Consider the following 23,617-nt stretch of genomic DNA (forward strand, 5'->3'; position numbering starts at 1 on the left):
CTCTCGGAACCGACAATCTTCCTCTGGAAGGCGACTTTCTTCCCAGCGAGCGAGATCTGCGGCCGCGCGACGGCGACTTGCGAACTCTGGACGGTGATCTGCGATTCCTTGATGGAGATCTTCGTGTGCGCGAGAGGGATCGTCTGTTCCTCGAGGGAGACTTACGTCCTCTCGACGGCGACTTTCTTATTCTGGACAACGATTTGCGACCTCTTGAGACGGATCTTCGACTCCTGGAGAAGGACCGCCGCGTGCGCGAGGGCGAGGGGTCCTCGAGCGGCGACAGGGAGGTGGACCGCATGCGCGGGGAAATGTCTCGTCCAAACGCGTCTTTCATCTTTTTTCTTTTTTCAGTTACCACTGTGCGAACGTCATATCTCTCCAAATCTTTCCTTTTTTCCTTGCGTCTCTTTTGTTTTTCTTCGCTCGACTCGCGGCGACTCTCCTTTTTATTCTTGCTCTTTTCGTCCTTATCCCTTTCTCTGTAGTTCCTTTCTTTACCATTTTTGCTAAGCTTCTTGAAAGAAATATCGGTTTTTTTATGTTTGTTTTTATTTTTATCCCTGACTTCCTTTTTAGATTCTTTCTTCTTTTTCTTTTTAATATCATCGCGATCTTCGCCTTTGCTTTCTTTTTTCTTGACCGAGACCCTTTTCTCTTCTGCGGCCGTCGGTTGCGTCCTAACTGGCGAGGTGAGCGATGTCTCCGAGGGAGCTTTTTCATTTTCCGAAAACATTTCGTTTCCTTCATCTTCGGATATCATCTCAGTGTCTAGACCTTCTATTCCCTTCTCTTTTTCGTTTTCTAGCGACGTATCTTTCGACTTGTTTTCGTCGAGACAGGGCGTATAACTACGTTCGTCTTCGGTTTCACTTATAGACTCTGTCATTTTTTCTACACCTTCCTTTGCCGGAGCGATCTCCTTTTCGGGTGAATCAGCTTTAAGGCAGAGTTCATCGTCAGAATCGTCATCCTCAGAATGGACTTCGTTGTCAGATTTTTCGCTATCCGATTTAACAAGCTCGCTATTGTTAGTATCTGTTTCTTTTGATAACAGTTCAGTTGGTAATTCCTCCTCCTCTTCCTGTAAATCCTTCACTTCTTCAGTTGCTGTTTCATTGTTTATTTCTGCATTCTGTACTTTCTCTGAGTCACTGTTATCTTTTTCTTTCTTACTGGTTGATTTATCGGATGCCGGAGATAGCATTGGCACTTCTGTATCATTCTTTTCTTCTGATATAACCTTGTCTTTACATATTTGGTTGTCGAGTTTTTCCACCGTTTTTTCTTCATTATTTTCAAGGTGGATATTTAAATTATCTTGTGGTTTTTCTTCTGGCAACGACTCTATAGAGACGAATTTACCAGTTGTGTCAAATTTTTCGATTGTCTCACATTTTTCAGTCGCCTCAGTTTTATCGACTGTCTCGGCTTTATCTATCTCTGGTTCTTCATTTATATCTTCTTCGTCATATAAATTTATATGTCTCTTTATAAGAGAATGTGTATTAAGTTTTATTTTAATAGGATTTCTCGTATTAGTTGTTATTGGACATCGTTTTGATACTTTCTCTTTATATTCTTCGTCGGTTTTCTTTTTTACACTACTATCAGAACTAGAATAATGTGGCTTATTACTAATGGTCGTATCTATTATTGCTTTCGTTACAGGTGTATTAGTCACCTCGTTTGGGGTAAATTCTGGGGGAGGCACATCATCGTCCTCCTGTACGAGGTCTTCAAGATTGTCTTGAGGCACTTCCTTGACCACCTCGACAGGTAGGTTACTATTATTTGCAATGTGAACACTTGTGGCTGAATAAATAGAAAAATTGGGACAATCACCATCTGATTCGTCGTCGCTTTTATCGTTAGACACGTTAGATTGTAACTTAGGTGAAGATATTAAATTTCTATGTTCTTTTAAAACTTGTCTTACAGCACTATCTAATATATTATGAGGCACATTTATTGTACTAGTGTCGATACCCGCTAATATATTTTGCACGGCGGCGGGCGTGGGCGGGGGGGAGTGCTCGTCGGCTGCGGGCGGGGCGGGCAGGGCGGGCAGGGCGGGCAGGGCGGGCAATGCGGGCAAGGCGGGCAAATCGACCGCTTTAGATTGATTCGTTGTTTTATCATCCCCACAACTATCATCATCATCATTTGTAGGTTCAGTCGGGTCATATTTTTCCGTATCGATAACTAACCCCGAATCACTTTTTTCATCTTCAGATTTTTCAGGTTCAGACATTTTAGAGAAACTAAACATAGGTGGTTCAGGTAACGGCTGATAGTCTGAAGGTTGCGATTTATTGACATTTTCTGAACGAGGGAACATATCATTTGAGTTTGTATTACCAGGAAAAGGTGCTTGCCCCATTCGCATATCGAGTGGGTTTTCGAATCCTCCAAAAGAATGTCTATTATGTGATACTGGGTTTTCAGGACGCGGTCCGCTGCCCATGGGAAAAGATTGCCAAGATGGACCTAAACTATATCGTCCTGGCCCTTGATCATTTAATCTCTGATGTGGGCCGTAGTGTTGACCTCTAGCGTCGTTGGGAACCTGTCTTCTATTGGGACCTTGTCTGTCATAGAAGGAGTCATCATTATGCGAATACTGTGGTCTTCTCGCGTAATTGCCAAAATTATCAGCTTCATCTCGTCTCATGTTATTATGGTAATTCATGTTTCCCTGTCTCTGATTTTGGTAGTTGCCACCGTAATTGTCGTAGTTATTGCCTCTGTTGAAATTATTGGAGTTTTGCTCCCTGTGGTAGTTGCCGCGGTAGCCGCCGCCCCAGCCGCCGCGCGACTGTCCGGGGTACGAGGGAGCTTTCTTAGACGCATCTTCGCCTTTAGAAAGATCGAGTTTATCATCATTTTTTGTAGGGTTGGAGTTATTTTTCGGCAAACTATTCTTTTTATTTCTTTTCAATTTGATATCAATATTTCCATCTACAGATACGGTTACGACAGAGTTCTTAGAATACAGTAAAGTTTGACTTTCTATTATGCTAGAAAGAATATCTGGTGGTGATGTTTGTGAAGGTGATGGAATAGAAATCATCTTTCTTCTTGCCTGAAAACATAAGTCATGATTTTATTTCACATATGTATTTCTAATTATTTAAACAAGTTGCCCGTTTAATTAAAACCAATCGTATTATAGCCTGTGTTCTTTCAGACTCTATGTATCAGCCAATTGTACCAAATTTAACAAGATTTGTTGATCCATTTTGGACAAATGTAATTCATATAAACTTTTACATTTATAATATTAGTAACATAGTAAGATTATTAAGATAGATAAGATAGTAAGATTTACCTGTCTATAAGCAGACAGCATGTTAGATGTGGGTCTCATAACCGCAGTCATCCCGCTAGAATTAGTATCTTGTTCATCGTCCGTGAAGTGGTCCAGCTCGTAAGCACTGCCGAAGAGACTGAGCGAGGCGATGCCGGCGGCCTGCCGCAGGCTGGACAGGCTCTGGGCCTCCGCAGAGGACACGCGGACATCGTTGGAGCTGATCTTCAAGTTGACTAACTGAGCGCGCACGCTCGCACGCACGTGGGACCTGCGGGCTGCTGTTCTTGGTTGCCGTCTTGTCTGTTACATATTTTTAGCTATAGTACTTCATTTAAGGGTTACCAGTTATATCGAGATTAGTATGTTCCTACTAAGTCTACACTTATGGCCAAATTAAGTATGAAATAATATGTTAAATGGACAAATTACAATTGAAATTTTGACCTCTATTGGATTTTTAGTGGCACATATTGAAGGTGTTTTAAATGACTTTTATTACTTGGCCATAAAGTACTAAAAGATGGAAGATCTCTGATGGTGAATTAAAAAAATCTGACCTAATGATTAAAATAAGACAAATGAAAAATATGTGTTTTAAAATCTAACAAATAGTATTAGATCCAAAATTGACACATTTAACGATTTAATAATAATTTCGATCTTTTTAACAAAAAAATAAGTCAAAACCTTCCAAAATAGCATTATATTGTAATTACTAACCTTCCTTTTCTTCTTTAGCTTCTTAAGCTTTTTATTTCTATTTTGTCTGTCTACATCTGCATTAGTCTTTAATTTCCGTTTCCTTCGTTGCGTTCCTGTCGACCTTCTAGAATATCTAGATCTTTGAGAAGTGCTCGTCCCCCGGGAAGTAGTCGGTTCATTTAAACGTACATTACTCCGACCACTTGATGTTGATGGTTCTTCTATTGTATCATAATTTCTCGGCATTGATCGCAAATTTCTCCGCAACCGACGTGACCTGATGCCTTCCAGGTCTTCCATATCGGAAGTGTTGTTAGCGTCTAGAAGGTCTTGACAATATGAGCAAAGCCATTGAGATAAAGGCACCTGAAAAACAAATATTTCATAGTCATACAGTCTAAGTGTGCCACCATAGACAAAGAAACTTTAGATTAGCGATATTCGTAGTAAAATCGAAAAAACATGTTGAAAAGGGGGATTTAATATGTGACAAGCATGTGACTTTAGTTTGAGCGTCGGTGGCTCAGTGGTTTGAACACTAGACTTGTAATCTACAGGTCTTGGGTTCGAATCCCGCCATGTACCAATGTGATTTTCGATTTTTCGAATTTTTATATGTACATAAGTTACCCGACGTTCTTACGGTGAAGGAACACATCGTGATGCAACCTGCACATATGGGCGAAGAAATTCAGAGATATGTGTGAGGTCAACCAACCCGCACTTGGCCAGCGTGGTTGACTATGGCCTAGTCACCCCTTATAAGGGTAGGCTCAGAGCCCCTCGGTGGGGACGTATAGTGAGCTGGTGTTTTGATGATGAAGCATGTGACTTATCAAATAATTGTCAGTTACCTACACTTTGACTTTTTAATCAGCGATGGTAATAATCGAAAGTTACTTTGTTATATAACTATGTGTATATAAGATCAAGTAAATAGATATAAGAAGTAATTGGTATATACATACTGTGTTGAGGGGAGGGTTGAGGCACTGCATATGATATCCACGGTCACAACCATCACAAAGTAACATTGTTTCTTCATTATCTGGACTTGCACATACCTGTAGTAATAAATTTACAATAATTATGTTACTGTCAACCCCAACTGTCAGCACAAAAAAAACTTAAATAATAGTCTGTCTACTTTTAGACTATTGTTTACATGATTGCCCAATTTCAGAAAGAACTGTTGAGCAATTCTGTAGATATGTAGTAACAAACATACATGTAAACTTTTGCATTTATAATATAGTAAAAAGTAGTATTATCATAAAACTTAACTAGATAATGCCTTTATTATTGGTGAGTGGTCAAGCCATCACCGCAATTCTTAATTAAGGACAGTTTTCAATTGTAACATTACTAGTCGTAACTCTGAACCAGCTCATTGGGACTTTGGGCTGTGGCTCAACAACTAAATTGGCAGTTCATGGCTTATTGCAACTTTCCAGGTAACTGACAACTCTCAGTATGAATGCAAATCATAATGCTATGCAGGTACAATTAATTGAGCTGCAAGCTTCACTGATCTGCTTCAAACTTATGAACTGAAAGTTGATCTGCAGAGCACTAATTTTAGTATAGTTAACCATGCTTCACTACATATTAGACAACATATAGTTTAAATATATTCTTGTTACTGTTACTTCTCATTTGCATTTTATCGTTGAAACAGGCTTTTGAAAGCAATACATATTTGTTACTTTGAAAAGTCTTTCTTACAAAGTAACAAATAAAATAAATTTTATGGTTAACTATTGTGATTACAGAATGTTTACAAAAATAATACTTTGTGTAAATAGTTTCATATCTTCCATCTTTGTCACAGTAATTTAGGATAAAAATTGTTTATTAATGACTCATAGCTTTCTAGCCTATAATTTTTATAGATAACTTTACCTTTGGACATTTTGTTAATTGTTTGGTCTGCCTTTAACTAATGAGTTGAGTAGTTGGTACATTAAAAATGTTTATATTGCTGAAATTGTTGCCTTTTTATTTTGAATCATCTTAAAGACGATCATGTATTTAATGCAAAGATTGTATTTATAATATTGTATTATAATACTAACCTCACAGTATGTTGTATCTTCAACTATAAATATATCTGATGAAGGTCTCCGAGGCAACACTATCACGGGATCAGACCTTATTACACTACCACCAGCATGTGTTTTCACAATTATAGAATTGAACGTAATTCTATCTACAGGACATGTATTGACATTCTTCGCCCATTCCGATATGCAGTCAACACAAAATATATGGTCACAGTTCTCCGGAGTTCCCACCTCCTGGTCTTTAAAGCGGAGAAGGCAGATTGAACATTTATCAGAATTGCCTTCAGAACTGTCCGATGCGAATCCAGATGTCTGTCCAGTAGGTTTTTGTTGTGTTGGTTGTGTCTTTGCTGCGTTGGAGTCATCAGTAGTCCATCCTGAGAGATCGCTCTCATCATCCGAATATCTCAGTTTACGAAGCTCACGTCTACGAACACCACCGACCGCCACGGAGCTGTCACTACTGCTGGCAGACTCCTCGTCACTTAATACCTGAAAATATGTAAGCTTTATAGCATAATGTTTTTAAATATGACTCTGGTTGCTAAACTAACTTTGCTTTTTACCCGAAGTCTCTTTCTACGTGTATCCGCCACGCCGATGCCATCATCACTATCGGACTCTGATGAAGTCAAGACGTCAACAATCTTGGTTTTCCGTTTGAACCGCACGGGCGAGCCTTCACTATCCTCCTCACTCATCCTGGGACGTAAACACCGATTCACAAGTGCTGCTTCAGTACGCACGACACGAAGCGAATTGCAAAGGTGTAAATGACCTTTGCGAGCTAATTGTTACAACATCTGAGCTAAAAATTATTTATTTCATCCAATCTTAATATAAAAGAACTTTGTAAAATTCGTTTGATTTCATTAGAATTATTCATACGCGCTACTTTAAATTATTTTTATATTTTGACAGCAAGCCGCTTTCGACGGTCAAGCGGCCATTTTCATTATTGCAATTCATAGACAATGAGTACGACTCATGAGCTTTGTTTGTTTTTCATGCTACTTTTCCAATGTTAAGTTTTTTTATATAAGCAACTTTACTGTATTTATATGTTATTATTTATATTGCCAGAATTATAGTAATAAAGGAAAATCGATGAAGTTTCAAAGTCACAACTTAATTAATAGTAAACTGCATTATTATCTTGTTTGTGGTAACTCAAATCGACTCTTATCGACATTATTAATAGCAGATTGATTTGATTTCAGCACATCACTAGTTAATCTCATGTGCGGCTTACTGCATTGTCGCTTTGTGCGTTTTCATTTAGTTTTTATTTTCGAAAAACCGATTATTTGGACAGCTTATTTACAATAAACATAACAGAGAAATGACAGCAGAGAACGAACGCGAAATATATCATAAATTAGAAGCTATGAAAGAAATCAGGTACTCCGTTTGGGATTGTTATTTCAAATGCTTTCGCACCTGTAGAGACGATCAATAAGTACTTGACACAAAATAATTATTAAACCTCAATTTATTTCGTTATATTGTATTGATAAACATAACGTTAATCATGTTTTAGTGTGTACAAAAGGCGCATCATAATATTTCGTATTTCAATAATAATAAACTATTGTTTTTAGAAATAAGACGATCACCTTGGAGCGTTTGAAGAGAAGTATCGTCAGTGAAGTACGTAGTGGAGATCAGGAAGGGCGATGTCTGGCACAATACAAGAGGGAAATGGAGCTGTTACAACAGGAGAAAATGAGCCATGTAGAAGAGCTACGACAGATACATGCAGATATAAATGCGGTAAAATAACATGATATACTAAACTGTATTATACAAATTTGTTTAAATAATGTACACAGGAATGTGAAATTCCATTCATGACAGTCATACATCTTATTTGTTCAATTAAATTATAAATTAACATTTGTGTCCAAAGATATAATACTTATTCTTATTGCTAACCTGACGATAAAATATACGGTAACAGAAATACATAAAAAAAAACGAAGACATATTGAGCCACCTTCTTTTATATGTTAGTTAAAAAAATAAATTACAAGCTTATTAAATATGGACAGTCCTTTTATTAGACTTTAGAAAATTAAATGCATAGAAAGCTAAAATCATATTTTTATGTGTACTTTTGAGTTATTAATATAAATTGACACTAATTTACAATATAAAATAATAATAACAACATATTATATCTCTAAACTCTATATTTTTTTGTTTCATCAAATCTAGGGGAATTGGGTTATTTAAAACTTAAAAATATAAAATAAGTACTGTATTTCAATATTTCAATGAACAAGAATAGTTTTTGAGTGTAGTGAATGACTTTTAGACATAGAATGTTTGTTATTGTTAGAGGCGGGCTATTGTTGGAGCACAATTGTAACATGTAGCTCTGTTTGTTTGTTTTACTACTTCGAGAGCTCTCCCGCGCAACGACGCCGCATAGACTAATGTAATTACAGACTGGACAATGTAAAAACTGCTGTTGACAATAAAATTATTAAATACATGAAATATCTTAGATGTATTAAAGGATTGGATGTTTTCTCTCTTAATTTGTGATTAATAATTGTTTTTATTATAATATGTCTGTCAAATTTACAAATAGTTATCTTGTATTTAATAATGTTACTTCACTTTATTTTTTTTATGTCTGTATAAAGTTTGCTCTTTTAGAAGTTTAACTATGCATAATGCTAGCAACTGATTATCTCTAAATGTGAGTTACTCTGTGCAAATGCTAGTTTATTTCTCAATGTTCAATGATATAACCTGGTTATAAAAATAGGGTTACCATCATTTTTGTCTCATTTTACGTTGAAAAATATAATCATTAACAACTGAATACATATCATTGGATGATACAATACTGGTTAATTTTCCAGATGGAGACAGTAATAAAACAAACAGAGGAGAGCATGGGCCGGAAGCTATCTAATGCATCACGACTGCACGAGGACTACCGGCCGCTGAAGGCCGAGGTGGACATGCTGCGCCGGCAGTGCCTCGGCCTTGATCGCCTGCCAGACTTGCATGAGGAGGAGGGCTCACCCATCACACCTGAGTGAGTATGCATGTTACAAGCTAATTTTACTCTACTCTAAACAATTTTCTATAAATAAAACAATTTAATTTTTTAAGGATTTTTAAGATCAAACAATAAAGTCCTGGGTGAATATAATTTTATATTCATATTTAATTTGTAATCTATGAGCATGATATAATATTTTATCTGTGGTATATTTTTTAATCTATGACGTAAACATTTTATAATCTGTGACGGCGGACGTTCCGCAGCCGTTTCCCGGCGTCAGTGCGGAGCTCTGTGGGGGGTGCTGGGGGCGTGGGGGGCGCGGGTCTGCCGCCGGGTGTGGGGGGCGCGGTGGGTGCGGGGGGCGCGGCGTTCCTGCCCCCCGCGCCGCGCAAGCCGCCCCCGCCGCCCGCGTTCAGGTCTGCCCTACAACAAGATTTCATTACCGTCTCGCTGAGGTTTGATTATGATTTTGTTTTTGTTTATTTTTCCACATTTCCGATATCCCTGTTCCTATCTCACCTTGTTATAACTTGCTGCGTTGTTAACGACACTAAAGTTTTCGGGGCTCAATTACCTCCTCTCAAAAGTGAATGGTAATATAATAAAATAGTTTAAAAACCTCTTTAAAAAGGCTAGGTTTTACGTATCAAACCTAGCCTCGAACATCGGCTGGTAAAGCCTATAGTTGTTAAAGTTGTCGAAAATAAATCGTACTTCATACTAATATTATAAATGCGAAAGTTTAGATGGATGTTTGTTAGAGTTTGTAGCCTAAACGGCTGAACAGATTTCGATGAAATTTGTAATAGATGTAGAGGATAGTCTGAAAGAACAAAGAGGCTACTCGTTTTTTTTTTAATTTCACGCGGACGGAGTCGCGGGTGAAAGCTAGTTTATAAAAATTCTGAATTTTTTAAAATGCAAATTCCGATCTTCTAACAACGAATTCATTTCGACCTTTCTGGATCTCTTTTAAAAAACATTTCTAAACAATTTTGTAGTCAAAAGGGTAAATGAGTATAATATATTTAGTTTAGTTAGCCAATTATCGCAACGCAGCAAGTGTTTGTTAATTTTTTTTATTATTTTATTATTTGCTTCTCAACACTTGTAAGCACTCATATTACACGTGTTTCTATTGTAATTCTTGTGTTTACAGACAGCAGCCGCCGCCTATGAAGTCGTGCCTATCCTGCCATCAGCAGATCCACAGGAACGCTCCCATCTGTCCTCTCTGCAAGGCCAAGAGCCGCTCCAGGAACCCCAAGAAACCCAAGAAGAAATAACGCAATGCTCTAAACTAGGTAAACTAAAGTACATTTTGAGGTTATAATTTCGACGTCAATATGTTTAAGATTATTCTGACATATGACTCCTATGGAGACTATCGTAAGTCAAAATTTCAATTTTTTTTTGTTACAAATTCACTGTAAATTTGAAAATAACCGAAGATTCACTGCTATGTATGATACTATTTTAGACAATATTATGTGAAAAATGTCTCACGTGAAGTGTCAACTGTGCCTACTCTATATTTATTTTAATCTTTGATAATAACGTTAAAAACTGCAGATTTTGGTTTCCTATGTATATAGATTATTTGATACGTAAATTGCTTTACGTACGATATTTTACATAGGAGCCAATATATGTCTATTACTTGATGGTCATATTTGAAAACATTTTTGAGGTTATAATATGATAAGCTTATCTAACCCGGTAAGATCTCGGTTACTTCTGACCAAAGACATTTAAGAAGTAAAGACTAGACATAGGGTATAATATTTTTACTGGTAACTTCTTTGTACGATAAAGTTTTAATGTTTTAATTATTTGTTTGTTTTTGTATTGATTCTAGTTTTGTATTGGATCTAAATAAAATTTGATATAGACGTAGAGTATTGTATGGAAGAACACAGGCTATTTACTCACTATTGTTTTTTTTTTAAAATTCCACGCTGATGGAGTCGCGGGCTAAAGCTAGTAGAAAATAAATTCTAACAAGCAACATTACATGACATCTTATAACACTTACTGACATCGAACTGATGCTTACCGGGTCAAATAAGTCTCTCCATCTATGTTAGTTAAGTATTTCTTATATAGACTATTGTAGTTTATTGTACAGTGTATATATTAATTCTTAATAATATTAAGTTTTTTTAGTATTACTCAAAAGAGATAGAAAACTAATTGTCTGTATTTTAATATCATTTAATGTAAGTATAGATATATAATCTATAGATACGTAATCTATAGCAGAAAAGTGGAGGAAAAAAACATCTGGCGTCCTTTCGTTGAAGTAAATTGTTATTTACTATGCAAAATGACAGTAATTCCATTCTCGATCAAACTTGTATGAAACACTCTATCTATAGATGTATAGATTATGTAGATATATTATCTATAGACAGTTATAATTTCTACTGAATAGTACATATGTTCCTCCAAAATAGGATGGTGTTTAGGTTGTTGTCACTGATCTCTATAAATAGATAGGTCATTGCTTAGGAAATAATACAATCACTTAATCCATTCAGATGGCAAATATTTTATTACAAAGTTGATAAAATAATGATGAATACAGGCTAAAAATAAAGGGGAAAAAAATAAAACAAGCTTGAGTATACATTTAAAAGTATAAAAATAAGCGTTTGTTTAGTTTCTACATAAGTCTGTTGAGTTTACTAATAATTCTATCTCACCAGCAGATCAGCGTCAAAATAGCGAAAATGAAATTATGCAATAACATTTATAGCCTGTCTATTTATGAAGTTCAGTGGTTAACGTTTATTTCTTGGAACATGATCTAGTCAAATATAAAAATAGTTGTTGCCGATTGATGGTGAAATTTTACCCGTTGGTAATCAAACAACAAATTCTCTGATAATTAAAAAATCAAACGATTCGATATTTTTCTTCATTTTTCAACCAATCAAAGTAAAAAATAGTTTATCAAATGCAATAGTTTTGTAGTTTTGAGCAATATTCGAATATGTTTATTATAAAACAACTCTTTGGTATAACATTAGAATTTTCTAATCGGGTAAATGTAGTTTTAGTGTGGGTTACACTGCAGCGATGTGCGGCAGTGTAAACCCGCAGTTATGTAACTTCAATACTAAATTAAGTTGCTAATTGTAAATATAATTATTGTAACTGTGAATATAATTGTTTTTATAACAAACTTCAGTCTGTAGTGGTTTATTTGACGCCTTTGCTCCCCCCCCATCCCTTTCCCTTCCCTCCATACATCTTTATGAAATATTGCTTATGCTCGTGACTTATACCTTACTAAACTAAGAGTTGTACTAATATTAAAAATGCGAAATGGATGGATGGATGTTTGTTAGAGTTTGTAGCCCAAACGGCTGAACGGATTTCGATGAAATTTGGTATAAATGTAGAGGATAGTCTGGAAGAACACAAAGGCTACTCACTTTTGTTGTTTTGTAAATTCCACGCGGACGGAGTCGCGGGCGAAAGCTAGTAAACAATATAAGCAAAATTTGTACTAATATTTGCTTATACTTACTATATTCCTAAGTTTAATTTTATACTGCGTTTATTTGTAAAGCAGTTATAGTTTGACTTAACCCTAACCGGGCCAGATATCCTTGTTGATCTATATGCGTTCTTCAAATGATTTTGTTAAGTGAGCGCAGGAAGTTTATTATAAGCATTCTTAGTTAAAAGTAATGTGGGATAAAATGCTGCGGAGGCGATGCCGCACTGGTTGCCCCTGTCGCGTGCCAGCTTCATGTAGCCCTTAATGCCCCACTCGGTGCCCCACGAGTTCTTTATCAGCCAGTAATTTTGTTTTTTACATCTACCGTAGCCTGTGATCAGAACCTGGAAGATACAACACAAATCGAATAAACAATAAATTGAGAGGCGCCATCGTCAATAGTATATGGTAGACGATAGGGGTGTGCAATGTCTAACTGTGTTCGCTGTTCGCCCGCGACACCGTCTCAGTGGAATTAAAAAAAAGACAAAAGTAAATCTATGTGTTCTTTGTGTCTGCCAAATTTCATCGAGATCCGTTCAGCAATCTATACTTCTATACTATTATAATAAAGCGTAAACACACACTTCTTTGTTACTTAAGATGTCAGCAATTACAACATATTTTTGAATAGTTCTTTTTTTAATAAAAAAAACCATACACTTGCGTCCTGCTTTTGGGCTATATATTTTGACGCCATTAAACTTAGAGGGTAAATATTTTAGATAAAAATCATAATGTGGGAAAGAGACCATAAGTTGCTGCCAACATCAAGAAAGAAAGATTGCTAAGGTTTGTCATGTCATGTCATTTTGACATTTGCATTGATAATCTGACAAATGTAAATAATAAAATAAAATTTTCATAATTTCATGCGGATGAAGCCGCTGGGGAACAGCTAGTTTAGACTACAAACCCTATCATCCGTCAAGTAGTAGTAGTAGTTATAAAAATAATTCGTTTTAAACTGAATACAATCAATCAAAATGAAATTTTTTCTTATCGATATCATGTAACTGTGAACTTCGGTGAGTGCGTCGTTGCCGCTTTCCACTACGGAGTGAGCGAGATAGCTGTGCGCGAGCGGCGGTGCAAGTGAGATGACTGTATAGATCGCGTGCTAGGAAGCCACGCGCAAGTCAGCGCTACAAGGGTCTATATTTTATAGACAAGTGACATATTTTAGTGATGTTCCGCGTCGACGGCTGGCGCGCAGGGAATTTTATAACTACTTTTTTTACGTATTCATTAATTGCAATTCAATAATCATTATTTATTTCAGTACTTATAATAAGTTTATCTATAAGGTAGAGGCAATTCTAAAAATTAGCACTCTCGCCTATTGGCTGTTATAGTACCAACTTGTAAGTAGGCAAAAAGTAGTCATGGGTACGAACCGAAACGGTGATTCTCTTTTCATCGGGGCAACTGTCTGAGTAGATGCCGTCTTCATAGAACATGAAATCGTAAAAGCAGACGCGAATGCGCGCAGCGACAGGTTGAGTGGCGACCACACGTTTCAGCGCCGACTCGTCGCCGTTCATAAGTGACGTATAGCCCATATTCACCAAAACCAGTGCTGACCTTTTCATCCTACGGACACGAATGTAGTAAAAATATGTCATGAACATTACATACCACGGGTTCCTTGGTCGAAAATATGACTACTATATATGAACGACGGTTTAAGGTTCTTCGTATATAAAAAATAATGTAAACATAGTGTTACATTTTTTAAATAATATTTGTATTAAAAAAATACCGGCAAGTGTTACTGCTTCCATCGTAAGAGTATTCGCTTTCGGGGTCGATGCCATGATTGGCAGCGGCATATTCCAGCGCTTTCTCTATAGTACCGCCGTTGCACCCGTGGTTGTGGAAGTCTATACTGCAGTCGACCAAATTTTGAACAGACAGCGGTAAAAGTGTATAATTATTATACTTGAAATAGAGCCCTTCGAGCGCACCAGCCTGAAAACAGAGTATTTTTGCTGAAATATGATTTGTATCATCATCACCATCACCAGCTCACTATATGTCCCCACCGAGGGGCTCGGAGCCTACCCTAAATTAGGGTGTTTAGGCCATAGTCAACCACGCTGGCCCAGTGCGGGTTGGTCGACTTCACACATATCTTTGAATTTCTTCGCCGATGTGTGCAGGTTGCATCACGATGTTTTCCTTCACCGTAAGAACGTCGGGTAAATTATGTACATATGAAAATTCGAAAAATCGAAAATCACATTGGTACACGGCGGGATTCGAACCCAAGACCTGTAGATTACAAGTTAAGTGCTTAAACCACTGAGCCACCGACGTTCTTGATTTGTATGTCAACTTGTAATTATATGTTTACTAGCTTTCGACCGCGTGAAAAAACAATAGTGAATAGTCTATTGTTCTTCCAGACCATCGTCTACATCTATACCAAATTTCAACGAGATCCGTTCAGCCGTTTAGACTACAAACTCTAACAAACATCCATCTATACATTCATCCATCCATCTAAATTTATAACATTAGTCTGAAGTATGATTATTGTGTCTAGTTATTTAGTGTGACAGATTAAATGTAGTATTCTAGTGATTGAATCCAGCGCATAATATGAACTGGAATAATTAATACAATGATTCGCTGAATTGCAATAAAATAGTAGTTTGTACTCGCAGGTACAGTTGGACAAACATACAGTGTTTACCTTAAAGGCAACAATCGTTTGAACATTTTGAAACGAGATACGGAACAAAAATACAACATAGCTTATAAATGTGTCTGTACAAAAAAAGTCGGTTAATAATACGAGGCCAGTTTCTTTTTATTAACGCTTCGTTTGCACTCAACACTTACCGCAGCGAAAGCATAAGAGCTATCGCATTTTCCTTGAGATTTGACGATTGAAACGGCACCGCGTTTTGTCCAATTTACTGTTCTTGGCAAGTCGGCATCAATCAGTGTCCACGCTAAGTCGGGGCCGAGCATTCTGACAAAAATCAAACAATCATCACTTTTCTACTGAAATATGAAAGATAAGTCTTTGGGCATATAACTATAATCATTCGAATCCTATTGAAAACTTTGTTAATGTGCTTTTTTAATCTAACTAATATTATAAATGCGAACGTTTAGATGGATGGATGTTTGTTAGAGTTTGTAGATTAAACTGCTGAACGGATCTTGATGAAATTTGGCATAAATATGGAGGACAGTTTGGAAGAACGCATAGGCTACACACTTTTGTTTTTTTTTAATTTCGCGCCGACGGAGTCGCGGGCGAAAGCTTGTTTTAAAAGAAACAACATAATACATACTTTGGCGCCGATGATTTGTAATTGAAAATAATTCGTCTAATTTCGTTTAATAAAAGATTCGATGAGTCGTTTTCATTTGACTGCGAAGTGGTTACATCGAGACTGGGCTGCTCATCTTTCTGTAAGTTTTCCGTTTTAATTAATAGTTCTTCGATATCATGTTGATCTTCGCTAGTTTCATTTTATCGAATAACCGGAAACAATATTCATTATTCACAACCATCAAAAGCCTTACGTTACAAGTACAGTCGCCTTAGTTCGCGGTATACCAGTTACAAAAACATTACCATGCACAGATTGCATTAAAACCCCGTCCGTTTTTAACCAATCTATATCTATACTAATGTTATAAAGATGAAACATTTGTATTTGTGTATGTATTCGATTCACGTAAAAACTATTGGGCCGATTTTAAAAATCCTTTCATCATTATGAAGGTAATATATATGTGAGTCACATAGGCTATATTTTATAATTTCACGCGAGCGAAGCCGCGAGCCACAGCTAGTAAATGATAAAGCTGTTATTCGAAATTCATTGAAATTCAAAAGAACTTTGGGATTTATTTATGCCTCTTTATCGTTTCAATGTGTAGAACGATTGTCGATTTTTAGGTGGAACAACGCGATCGAAGGTGACTGTACTTTGGAATGTAGTGGGCATGTCGTTATTATTATATCGATACCATACTTCATACTAATATTATAAATGTTAGAGTTTATATGTATGGATGGATGTTTGTTAGAGTTTGTAGCCAAAACGGCTGAACGGATTTCGATGAAATTTGGTACAGATGTAGAGGATAGTCTGGAAAAACATTAAAGGTTACTCACTTTCTTTTTTTTAACTCCACAAGGACGGAGTCGTAGGCGAAAACTAATCTTGAATAAAATCAAGTAAACAAACCTTGAGGGTTTTCCATTGGTCGGCATTTACTTGTAAAATCAACACACAAACACCCAGTAGGATACATATTATCAACAATAAACGCATTGTATTATCTGCAAAAGAAAAAAATGTTATAACGTTCAAAATCTATGGAAATTTTTTCTGTTTAAAACTTTGTAAGATATTTTCATTGTTAATCTAATTAAAAGCGGCAAAACTCTGACGATTTTAAATTTATCTGATTAATAAACAATGAATGTATTAAGAAATGTTTTAACAAGACACTAAGTTATTAACATACTCGTTTTTTCTTTTTTTAATAACGTATACATTAAAGAATTGCTAATTTGAATACAAACGCGAACAATTTGAAATTGTAAATAATTGTGTTTGTTAATTCCAAGGAAAACGGACAATAATAATATTAATTTATTATTTATATGTAGTTAAATGACACTAATTTGGAGGAAATCTGTTTTTTTTTCCTTTTATATATTTTAAGGATAAAATGTTAAATACGTAATTATTATTATTACCTTATTAGGAAACTAAATTGGTATTTTCCAATGTACGTGTATGTTTTTCCGATTTTTGACCCCAAATTAGAAAGGAGGGGGTTTTTTATGTACCATACTAGCTTTTGATTCTGTCCGCATGGAAAAAAAAATAGCTTATGTGTTCTTCCAGACTATCCTCTACATCAACACTAAATTTAATCGAAATCCGTTCAGCCGTCTAATCTACAAACTAAAATAAACATCCATCCATCTATACTTTCGCATTCATAACATTAGTAATATTATGAGAAGTAAGTTAATTCGATTTCGAATTTATCTAATTCAAAAGGAGATAATGCCTTGAAGACTATGTCACCATTAAGTCACCAAAAGTAAAAAGCTTTTAAACTAGCTTTCCCCGCAAATCCGTACTCGTGGAATTAAACAAAAATTCGGTCCACTAGCGGCGGAGTTATGCCGTAACACATATAAAAAAAAAAACATACAGACCACTTGGGTACCTCCTTCTATAGGGAAGTCGGTCAAAAATGAAATGCAAGCCTATGTGTACTTCCAGACTATCCTCGACATCTGTATCAAATTTCATCGAAATCCGTTCAGCGGTTTAGGCTACAAACTAACAAAGATCCATTCATCTGAACTTTCGCATTTATAATATTAGTTTGAAATTGTTAACACTTCACATGTTTTAAGGAATTAAATATGAACAATATTTTTGTTTGATTACGAATTTATTAAAAAGAATAAAATTATTCTACAAAATACATTTGTTATGTCAAGAAGAAAACAAATGAAATTAAATTCACACAGTTTCAGTAACAAAACAGATTATAATAATAGTTAAATGTTACAATTTTATATTCGGGTAACTGGCAATGGTCGCAATTCCGCAATTGTTTCCCCGGTTTCGAGCGACCTTCGCGTAGCCCTTCAATCCCCATCCAGTGCCCCACGAGTTCTTCACCAGCCAGTAGTCCTGGTTTCGCTCCCTACCATATCCTACCACCAGCATCTAAACAGTAAAACAGGAAATCAATTTTGTAGAGTAGCTCCGCACAAGTGTAGGTTCGACGAGTGAAGGTGAACTTGAATAGCCGTAAAAATAAATGATAAAATAGTAAATGGGGGGGATGAATCGCATGTTACAAGAAGAATGTTAGTTATGAGTGTGGTACACCTGTAGAGGTAGACCTAGAACAAGGGAGGATCCAGCTTTGGCGCCAGGGGGGTCACATAGTGGTGATCAAGTCAAGAGCTTGACAAAAAATGTATATATATTTTGTCAAGGTCAGCCTATCAGCTCAGGGGGGTTACGACCCCCCTTGGGTCCTCCCTTGACCTAGAAAGAGATGGATGGATTGCGTGAAAGGTGACATGATCAAAAAGGTAGTGATGACTGAGATGACGCATGATAGAGTTATGTGGAGGACAAAAACCTGTTGCGTCGCTACGGGAGTAGAATAAGGAGGAAGATGATGATGAAAATAATAAAGTATTATAACAGAAACATTTAGTTATAATCTAATTCAACTCATGCTTTTAACCTAGAATAGAAAAATCAATTAAAATATAACCATTTATGAATCATCCAACGATAATGTTACTTATCTAATTTCCTGTAGGAGAAATCTCCTTGAGTCGTGTTTAGAATAAGAAGTTTAAAAAACAATGAAAACTAACTGCATGGTTTAGGTTGTTGGCATTACACCTATCTTCATAGTATATGCCGCCTTTATAAGTTCTGAAGCTGTGCATAGCATGGAACGCGATTGAGATAGGGCCTCGCGTCGCCACAGCTTCTTTTAGAATCAACTCGTTTCCAAACATTATCGCCGTGAAGCCAGCAGACCGTGCGCCCACAGTTACGTTTTTAAAACTGCAATTGTACAAAGAATAAATTTTATAAAGACGGAAGAAGCAGATTACTTTTCGTACGACTTAAATCCAATAGCAATAAACATTAGAAGCAGAAAGCAAATTATATGTTGATGAAATATAAAATGTGTTTGTCTGTCTGTTTCGGTACACGTATCTCCAGGCTTAACGGATCTCTATGAAATTTTCAATGGATAATATCTACATCGTCATATTTCTGCTAAGTACGTTTGTTACATCACCAGCTAAGTATAAGTCATAAGTCCCCATCGAGGGGCTCGGTGGCTACCCTAAGTTAGTGACTAGACCATAGTCAACCACGCTGTACTGCGGGTTGACTTCACAAATCATTGAATTTCATGCCGATATGTGCAGGCATCATGATCATTTCCTTTACCGTAAGAACGTCGAGTAATTTATGTACATATGTAAATCTAAAATCATATTGCTACATGGGGGATTGGAACTCAAGTTTTGTAGATTACAAGTCAAGTGCTTAAACAACTGAGCCCATGCTCTAACGGTTTGTAACGCCTAGTTGGAATTAATATCTTTAGACAACTCACGCGCATTGTTGTTTTCTTGCGTAATAGGGATAGGCGTCTTCTCTATCGATGCCTTGGTTCTGTGAGACGTAGGCGAATGCTGAAAGCATGTTACCGCTGCTGCTGCAGCCGTCGCCCCGCGAATCGCAGTCAACAAGGTTCTGCTCCGACAGCGACACCAGTACGTTTTTGCTAAGGAAGACTTGACCCTCCAAAGCACCAGTCTGTATATAAATTTTAAACTAGATTCGACTAGTCTTAAATTAAGAAATATTGTCTTTCATATTCTAGTTAGACCACGGGTTCTTAACCTTTTTGTATTCTAGAGCACATTCTAAAATATCGGTCGAATGGACACCACCTATTTTTAATCGACCAACTTCTTCCATGACTTCTCATTTTACAAGTAAGTTTTTAACATAAATAGAAATTACATATAGTAATGGGAGCTTGGGGCACGATCAAGAGCTTCGGTGATCCATCTAATTCGACTTACAGCTGAGAAGGCCCAACAACAAGCGCAGCCGCGTTGATTTTTGACCGGAGTGACTGCACCTCTGTGCTCCCAGTTTATTTCCTCGGGTATATAATCTGTTGGCCGAATGAACGTGGCTCCTTTATCCACATGCAACCTATAGAGTAAAGGTAAAAAAGGTTTCATGAACATGACAGAGGTATCTTCGTCAGCAATAATGTAGGTTTTCCTTTGAAACATATTGAAGTGTCAATTATTTTAAGATTTGACCTTAAAATAATTGACACTTCAACGGAACGGACTTTTGATCTCATGGTCGTAGGTTCCAATCACGCCATTAGACTATAGTCGTGAACAATATCCTAGCAAAAGCCTAGAGCTAAGGAATGCAAAAAAAAAATTAGTAAATGCATCTATATTTATACTATTCTAATAAAGCATAAACCCACATTTCTTTGTTATGTAGGATGTCAGAAATCACAGCATATTTTGAATAATTTTGTAATAAAAACCCCTAAACTAAGGGGTGAGTAAAATGGAAAAAATTCTCTACTAGAAAGGGACAAACACTAAGCGATTACCAATGAAGAATCAAGGTTGAAATGGTTAATTAACACGAATGTGAACCAGGTCTCAAACACCTTGTATATCTTACACTAAGATTAAGAAATGTATAATATACAGGGTGTGTACGTGGTAATGCAAGAACTGAGAGAATAAAAAAATCTCTGCCGCTTCAAATATAATAAATTCTCAACCAATCATAAATCCAAAGCAAGATACACATTGTCAATTGAGCATTTGAACTTTTTATATTGGGAGTTGAAAGTTTTTAGAATGCAAAAAGTTAAGCGTTTTTTTATAAAAAAGATACTTGCAGATTATCATCTTTCTCCTTATCCTACTCCCGTAGGTTGGCACAACAGGTTTTTGTCCTCCACATAACTCTATCATACGTCATCTCAGTCATCACTCCCTTCTTGATCATGTCACCTTTTACGCAATCCATCTCTTTCTAGGTCTACCTCTACCGGTGTACCCTTCTTATTTTAAAATATACTTACAGATAATCAGTGATATTGAATCCGTACAATGAATTATTAATTTCCGTATCAAAGTAATCGGAGAATTCGTTTATTCTCATGTAATATGTGGTCTCTCCGCGCAGGTAGCGTTGATTGTGTTCTTCTACGATATGTTTGTTATACAGGAAGACCTGCTTGCGGTGATGTTCTTCTAAGGGGTCATACTTTTTACCATGTTTTAGCTAGGAAAGAAAAGTATCAACCATTAATCACCATCACCAGCTCACAATACGTCCCCACTAAGGGGCTCGAAGCAATGGCGGATCCAGGTGAGGGGGTCATGATATATTTATATCTTATGTCAAGCTTTTGACTTGACCACGACTATGTGACCCCCCTGGCGCTAAAGCTGGATCCGCCCGTGGCTCGAAGCCTATCCTAATAAGGGGTGACTAGGCTATAGTCAACCACGCTGCACTGCAGGTAGACTTCACATATCTTTTAAATTTCTTCGCCGATATGTGCAGATTGCTTCACGAAGTTTTCCTTCAGCAAGTAATCTATAATGCATTTAATCTAAGTAATAAAGGGCGCAAACTAAACCATATCCAAGTGGACTTACTAGAATATTTATCTGTAAAAGAACTGCTGACTTGGTTCAAGTACAATGTGCACTTTTATTTTAAATATTAAAGAGTTTTCGAATGAGGGTGAACAAAAAAGTAAGTGTGAGTTACAGTGAGCGCAAAACTTTAACAAAACAGGACAACTGTTGTGTCATTGTCGATTTTTTCGACAATTCAATTGTTTAGTTGCACAACTAAAAATCGAGTAGTGTGCGCACCTCCATATAAGCTTATAGGAATCAAAGCGAGACCAAACAGTTGGTCGATAGTTTAGTCAAAGGTGTGCGCTCTTAATCTCGCTACGCACTTCACTGATGTAAAATACAGAATTATTAAGTAGGGCATACTTGAGGAGGGTTGCTACTTTTGTAACGCTCTGCAGTAACCTGGAACCTATATTTAACAATTAATCTAACCTTAAAAGTGTTCCATTCATCTTGCAGTAAATCTATTGACATCGCACTGACCCCCGCTATCAACACTACGCTTACGAAAATCATCTTCGTGTCTGAAACATAAACAACTTGGTTAAGACAACATAAAGTATCAACAAACTCCTCTAACTATAGTTCTAACACTACGTTTAATCTGTATTATACAAAATAATAAACATACAGACCTCGAAATAATATATTTTTAGGTGGACAATAAAATCGTGAATTAAAATCACAAATTACTTTTTGTTAAAGTAAATAATTTAATATAACTTGCCACTGGACTTTAAGAACTACTATAAATAAATTAAATTGATTATTATAAATAATATACTTACTTTAATATAGATCTAACTTCCACAGCGTTAAATATACAAGTAACAGTTTGTAATAACTAAATTTTATTTAAGGGGAAAAGGGAAAATGGAAACATATCAGAGGTTCCCAAATGATGACAGGACAATATAATTTAGATCAAAGCATGGTAATTAGAGAGATATGTGAAAATGCACTTTACTTCTGCACTATTTGTAACCATTTGCCCTACCTCAATTTGGACTAGTTAGTGACCCCGCCGGGATTATGGGCCTCGTTATAATATACACCTGAAATATCTAAATTTAATTTTATGAAGTAATGATAACAAATATCCAATTTAAATCATAGTAAGTAATAATATGTTAACCTACATTTTATAACCAAAAAAACCGTGTCACCCTTTAACCTCTTATCAAATTACGTGACATATAAATAGTTAAATATTTTATTTAGTTTCATCAAAACATTGATAAAAATAAAAACGAAAAATAATATTTGAATAGATTTTTCTTGTTGGAACACATATGAACGAGGAGAAAAAGACCGTAAAGGCTTAGTGAGATAATCTAAAAATCTAGGTACGCCTAGGGTGAGGGGGTAACTATAATTAAAATTGTCTAGTTTGTTGTACACGTTTCTATTGTTTAGAAAAGGGCAAAGGGCTTCCTGGAGACACCCATAAGTAAAGGTATTATTTTAATCAAAAATAAAAAATTTTTTGGCTAACAGTAATATCATTAATAGTTACTGACTCCATCCGGATTAATGGCCTATAACTAGGTCTATATATATGTACATCTAAAATATCTAATTCTCATTTTATGAAGCAACGAGCTGTCGTCCGCAAACTTCGTTAGTGCAAATTTGGATCACCAGTTACGCAATTTCGACAGCGCGGAATTTAAAAAAGTAACCTATAATATGCCTATACAAGTCAGCTACCCTTTGTAACCCTTTGGCCAACAGTAATATTATTAATATAATAACAACAAACAGT

General features: G+C 36.2%; 4 protein-coding genes across 4 annotated transcripts; 1 reads left to right on the forward strand and 3 right to left on the reverse strand.

Moving 5' to 3' along the window:
• Position 1: 1 nt before the first annotated feature.
• On the reverse strand, positions 2–7,033 carry LOC106103942 (general transcriptional corepressor trfA-like; the record flags this gene model as incomplete). The annotated part of the gene is made up of 6 exons (XM_013283859.1): positions 6,645–7,033; positions 6,091–6,570; positions 4,984–5,079; positions 4,034–4,381; positions 3,332–3,613; positions 2–3,085 (listed from the first exon to the last, which is right to left on the reverse strand). Coding segments are annotated over exons 1-6 (4,425 nt in total), but the record flags the coding sequence as incomplete, so codon positions are not given.
• Positions 7,034–7,305: 272 nt separating this feature from the next.
• Positions 7,306–10,914, forward strand: LOC106103970 (zinc finger C4H2 domain-containing protein). The gene is made up of 5 exons (XM_013283890.1): positions 7,306–7,479; positions 7,680–7,851; positions 8,952–9,130; positions 9,364–9,555; positions 10,260–10,914. Exons 1-5 carry the CDS (start codon positions 7,421–7,423, stop codon positions 10,384–10,386), a joined length of 729 nt encoding a protein of 242 aa, XP_013139344.1. The 5' UTR covers positions 7,306–7,420; the 3' UTR covers positions 10,387–10,914.
• Positions 10,915–12,613: 1,699 nt separating this feature from the next.
• Positions 12,614–17,183, reverse strand: LOC106103991 (cathepsin L1-like). Its single transcript, XM_013283916.1, has 7 exons — positions 17,106–17,183; positions 16,823–16,917; positions 15,917–16,035; positions 15,456–15,588; positions 14,371–14,579; positions 14,006–14,201; positions 12,614–12,952 (listed from the first exon to the last, which is right to left on the reverse strand). Exons 1-7 carry the CDS (start codon positions 17,134–17,136, stop codon positions 12,752–12,754), a joined length of 984 nt encoding a protein of 327 aa, XP_013139370.1. The 5' UTR covers positions 17,137–17,183; the 3' UTR covers positions 12,614–12,751.
• A 925-nt stretch (positions 17,184–18,108) lies between these two features.
• LOC106103989 (cathepsin L1-like) lies at positions 18,109–22,830 on the reverse strand. Its single transcript, XM_013283915.1, has 7 exons — positions 22,641–22,830; positions 22,285–22,376; positions 21,282–21,484; positions 20,239–20,374; positions 19,764–19,966; positions 19,003–19,198; positions 18,109–18,334 (listed from the first exon to the last, which is right to left on the reverse strand). The coding sequence occupies exons 2-7, from the start codon at positions 22,366–22,368 to the stop codon at positions 18,170–18,172; spliced, it is 987 nt and encodes a 328-aa protein (XP_013139369.1). The 5' UTR covers positions 22,369–22,376; positions 22,641–22,830; the 3' UTR covers positions 18,109–18,169.
• Positions 22,831–23,617: the final 787 nt, after the last annotated feature.

The sequence above is a fragment of the Papilio polytes genome, unplaced genomic scaffold (genome assembly GCF_000836215.1).
Source record: "Papilio polytes unplaced genomic scaffold, Ppol_1.0 DF823692.1, whole genome shotgun sequence".
NCBI lineage: Eukaryota > Metazoa > Arthropoda > Insecta > Lepidoptera > Papilionidae > Papilio > Papilio polytes.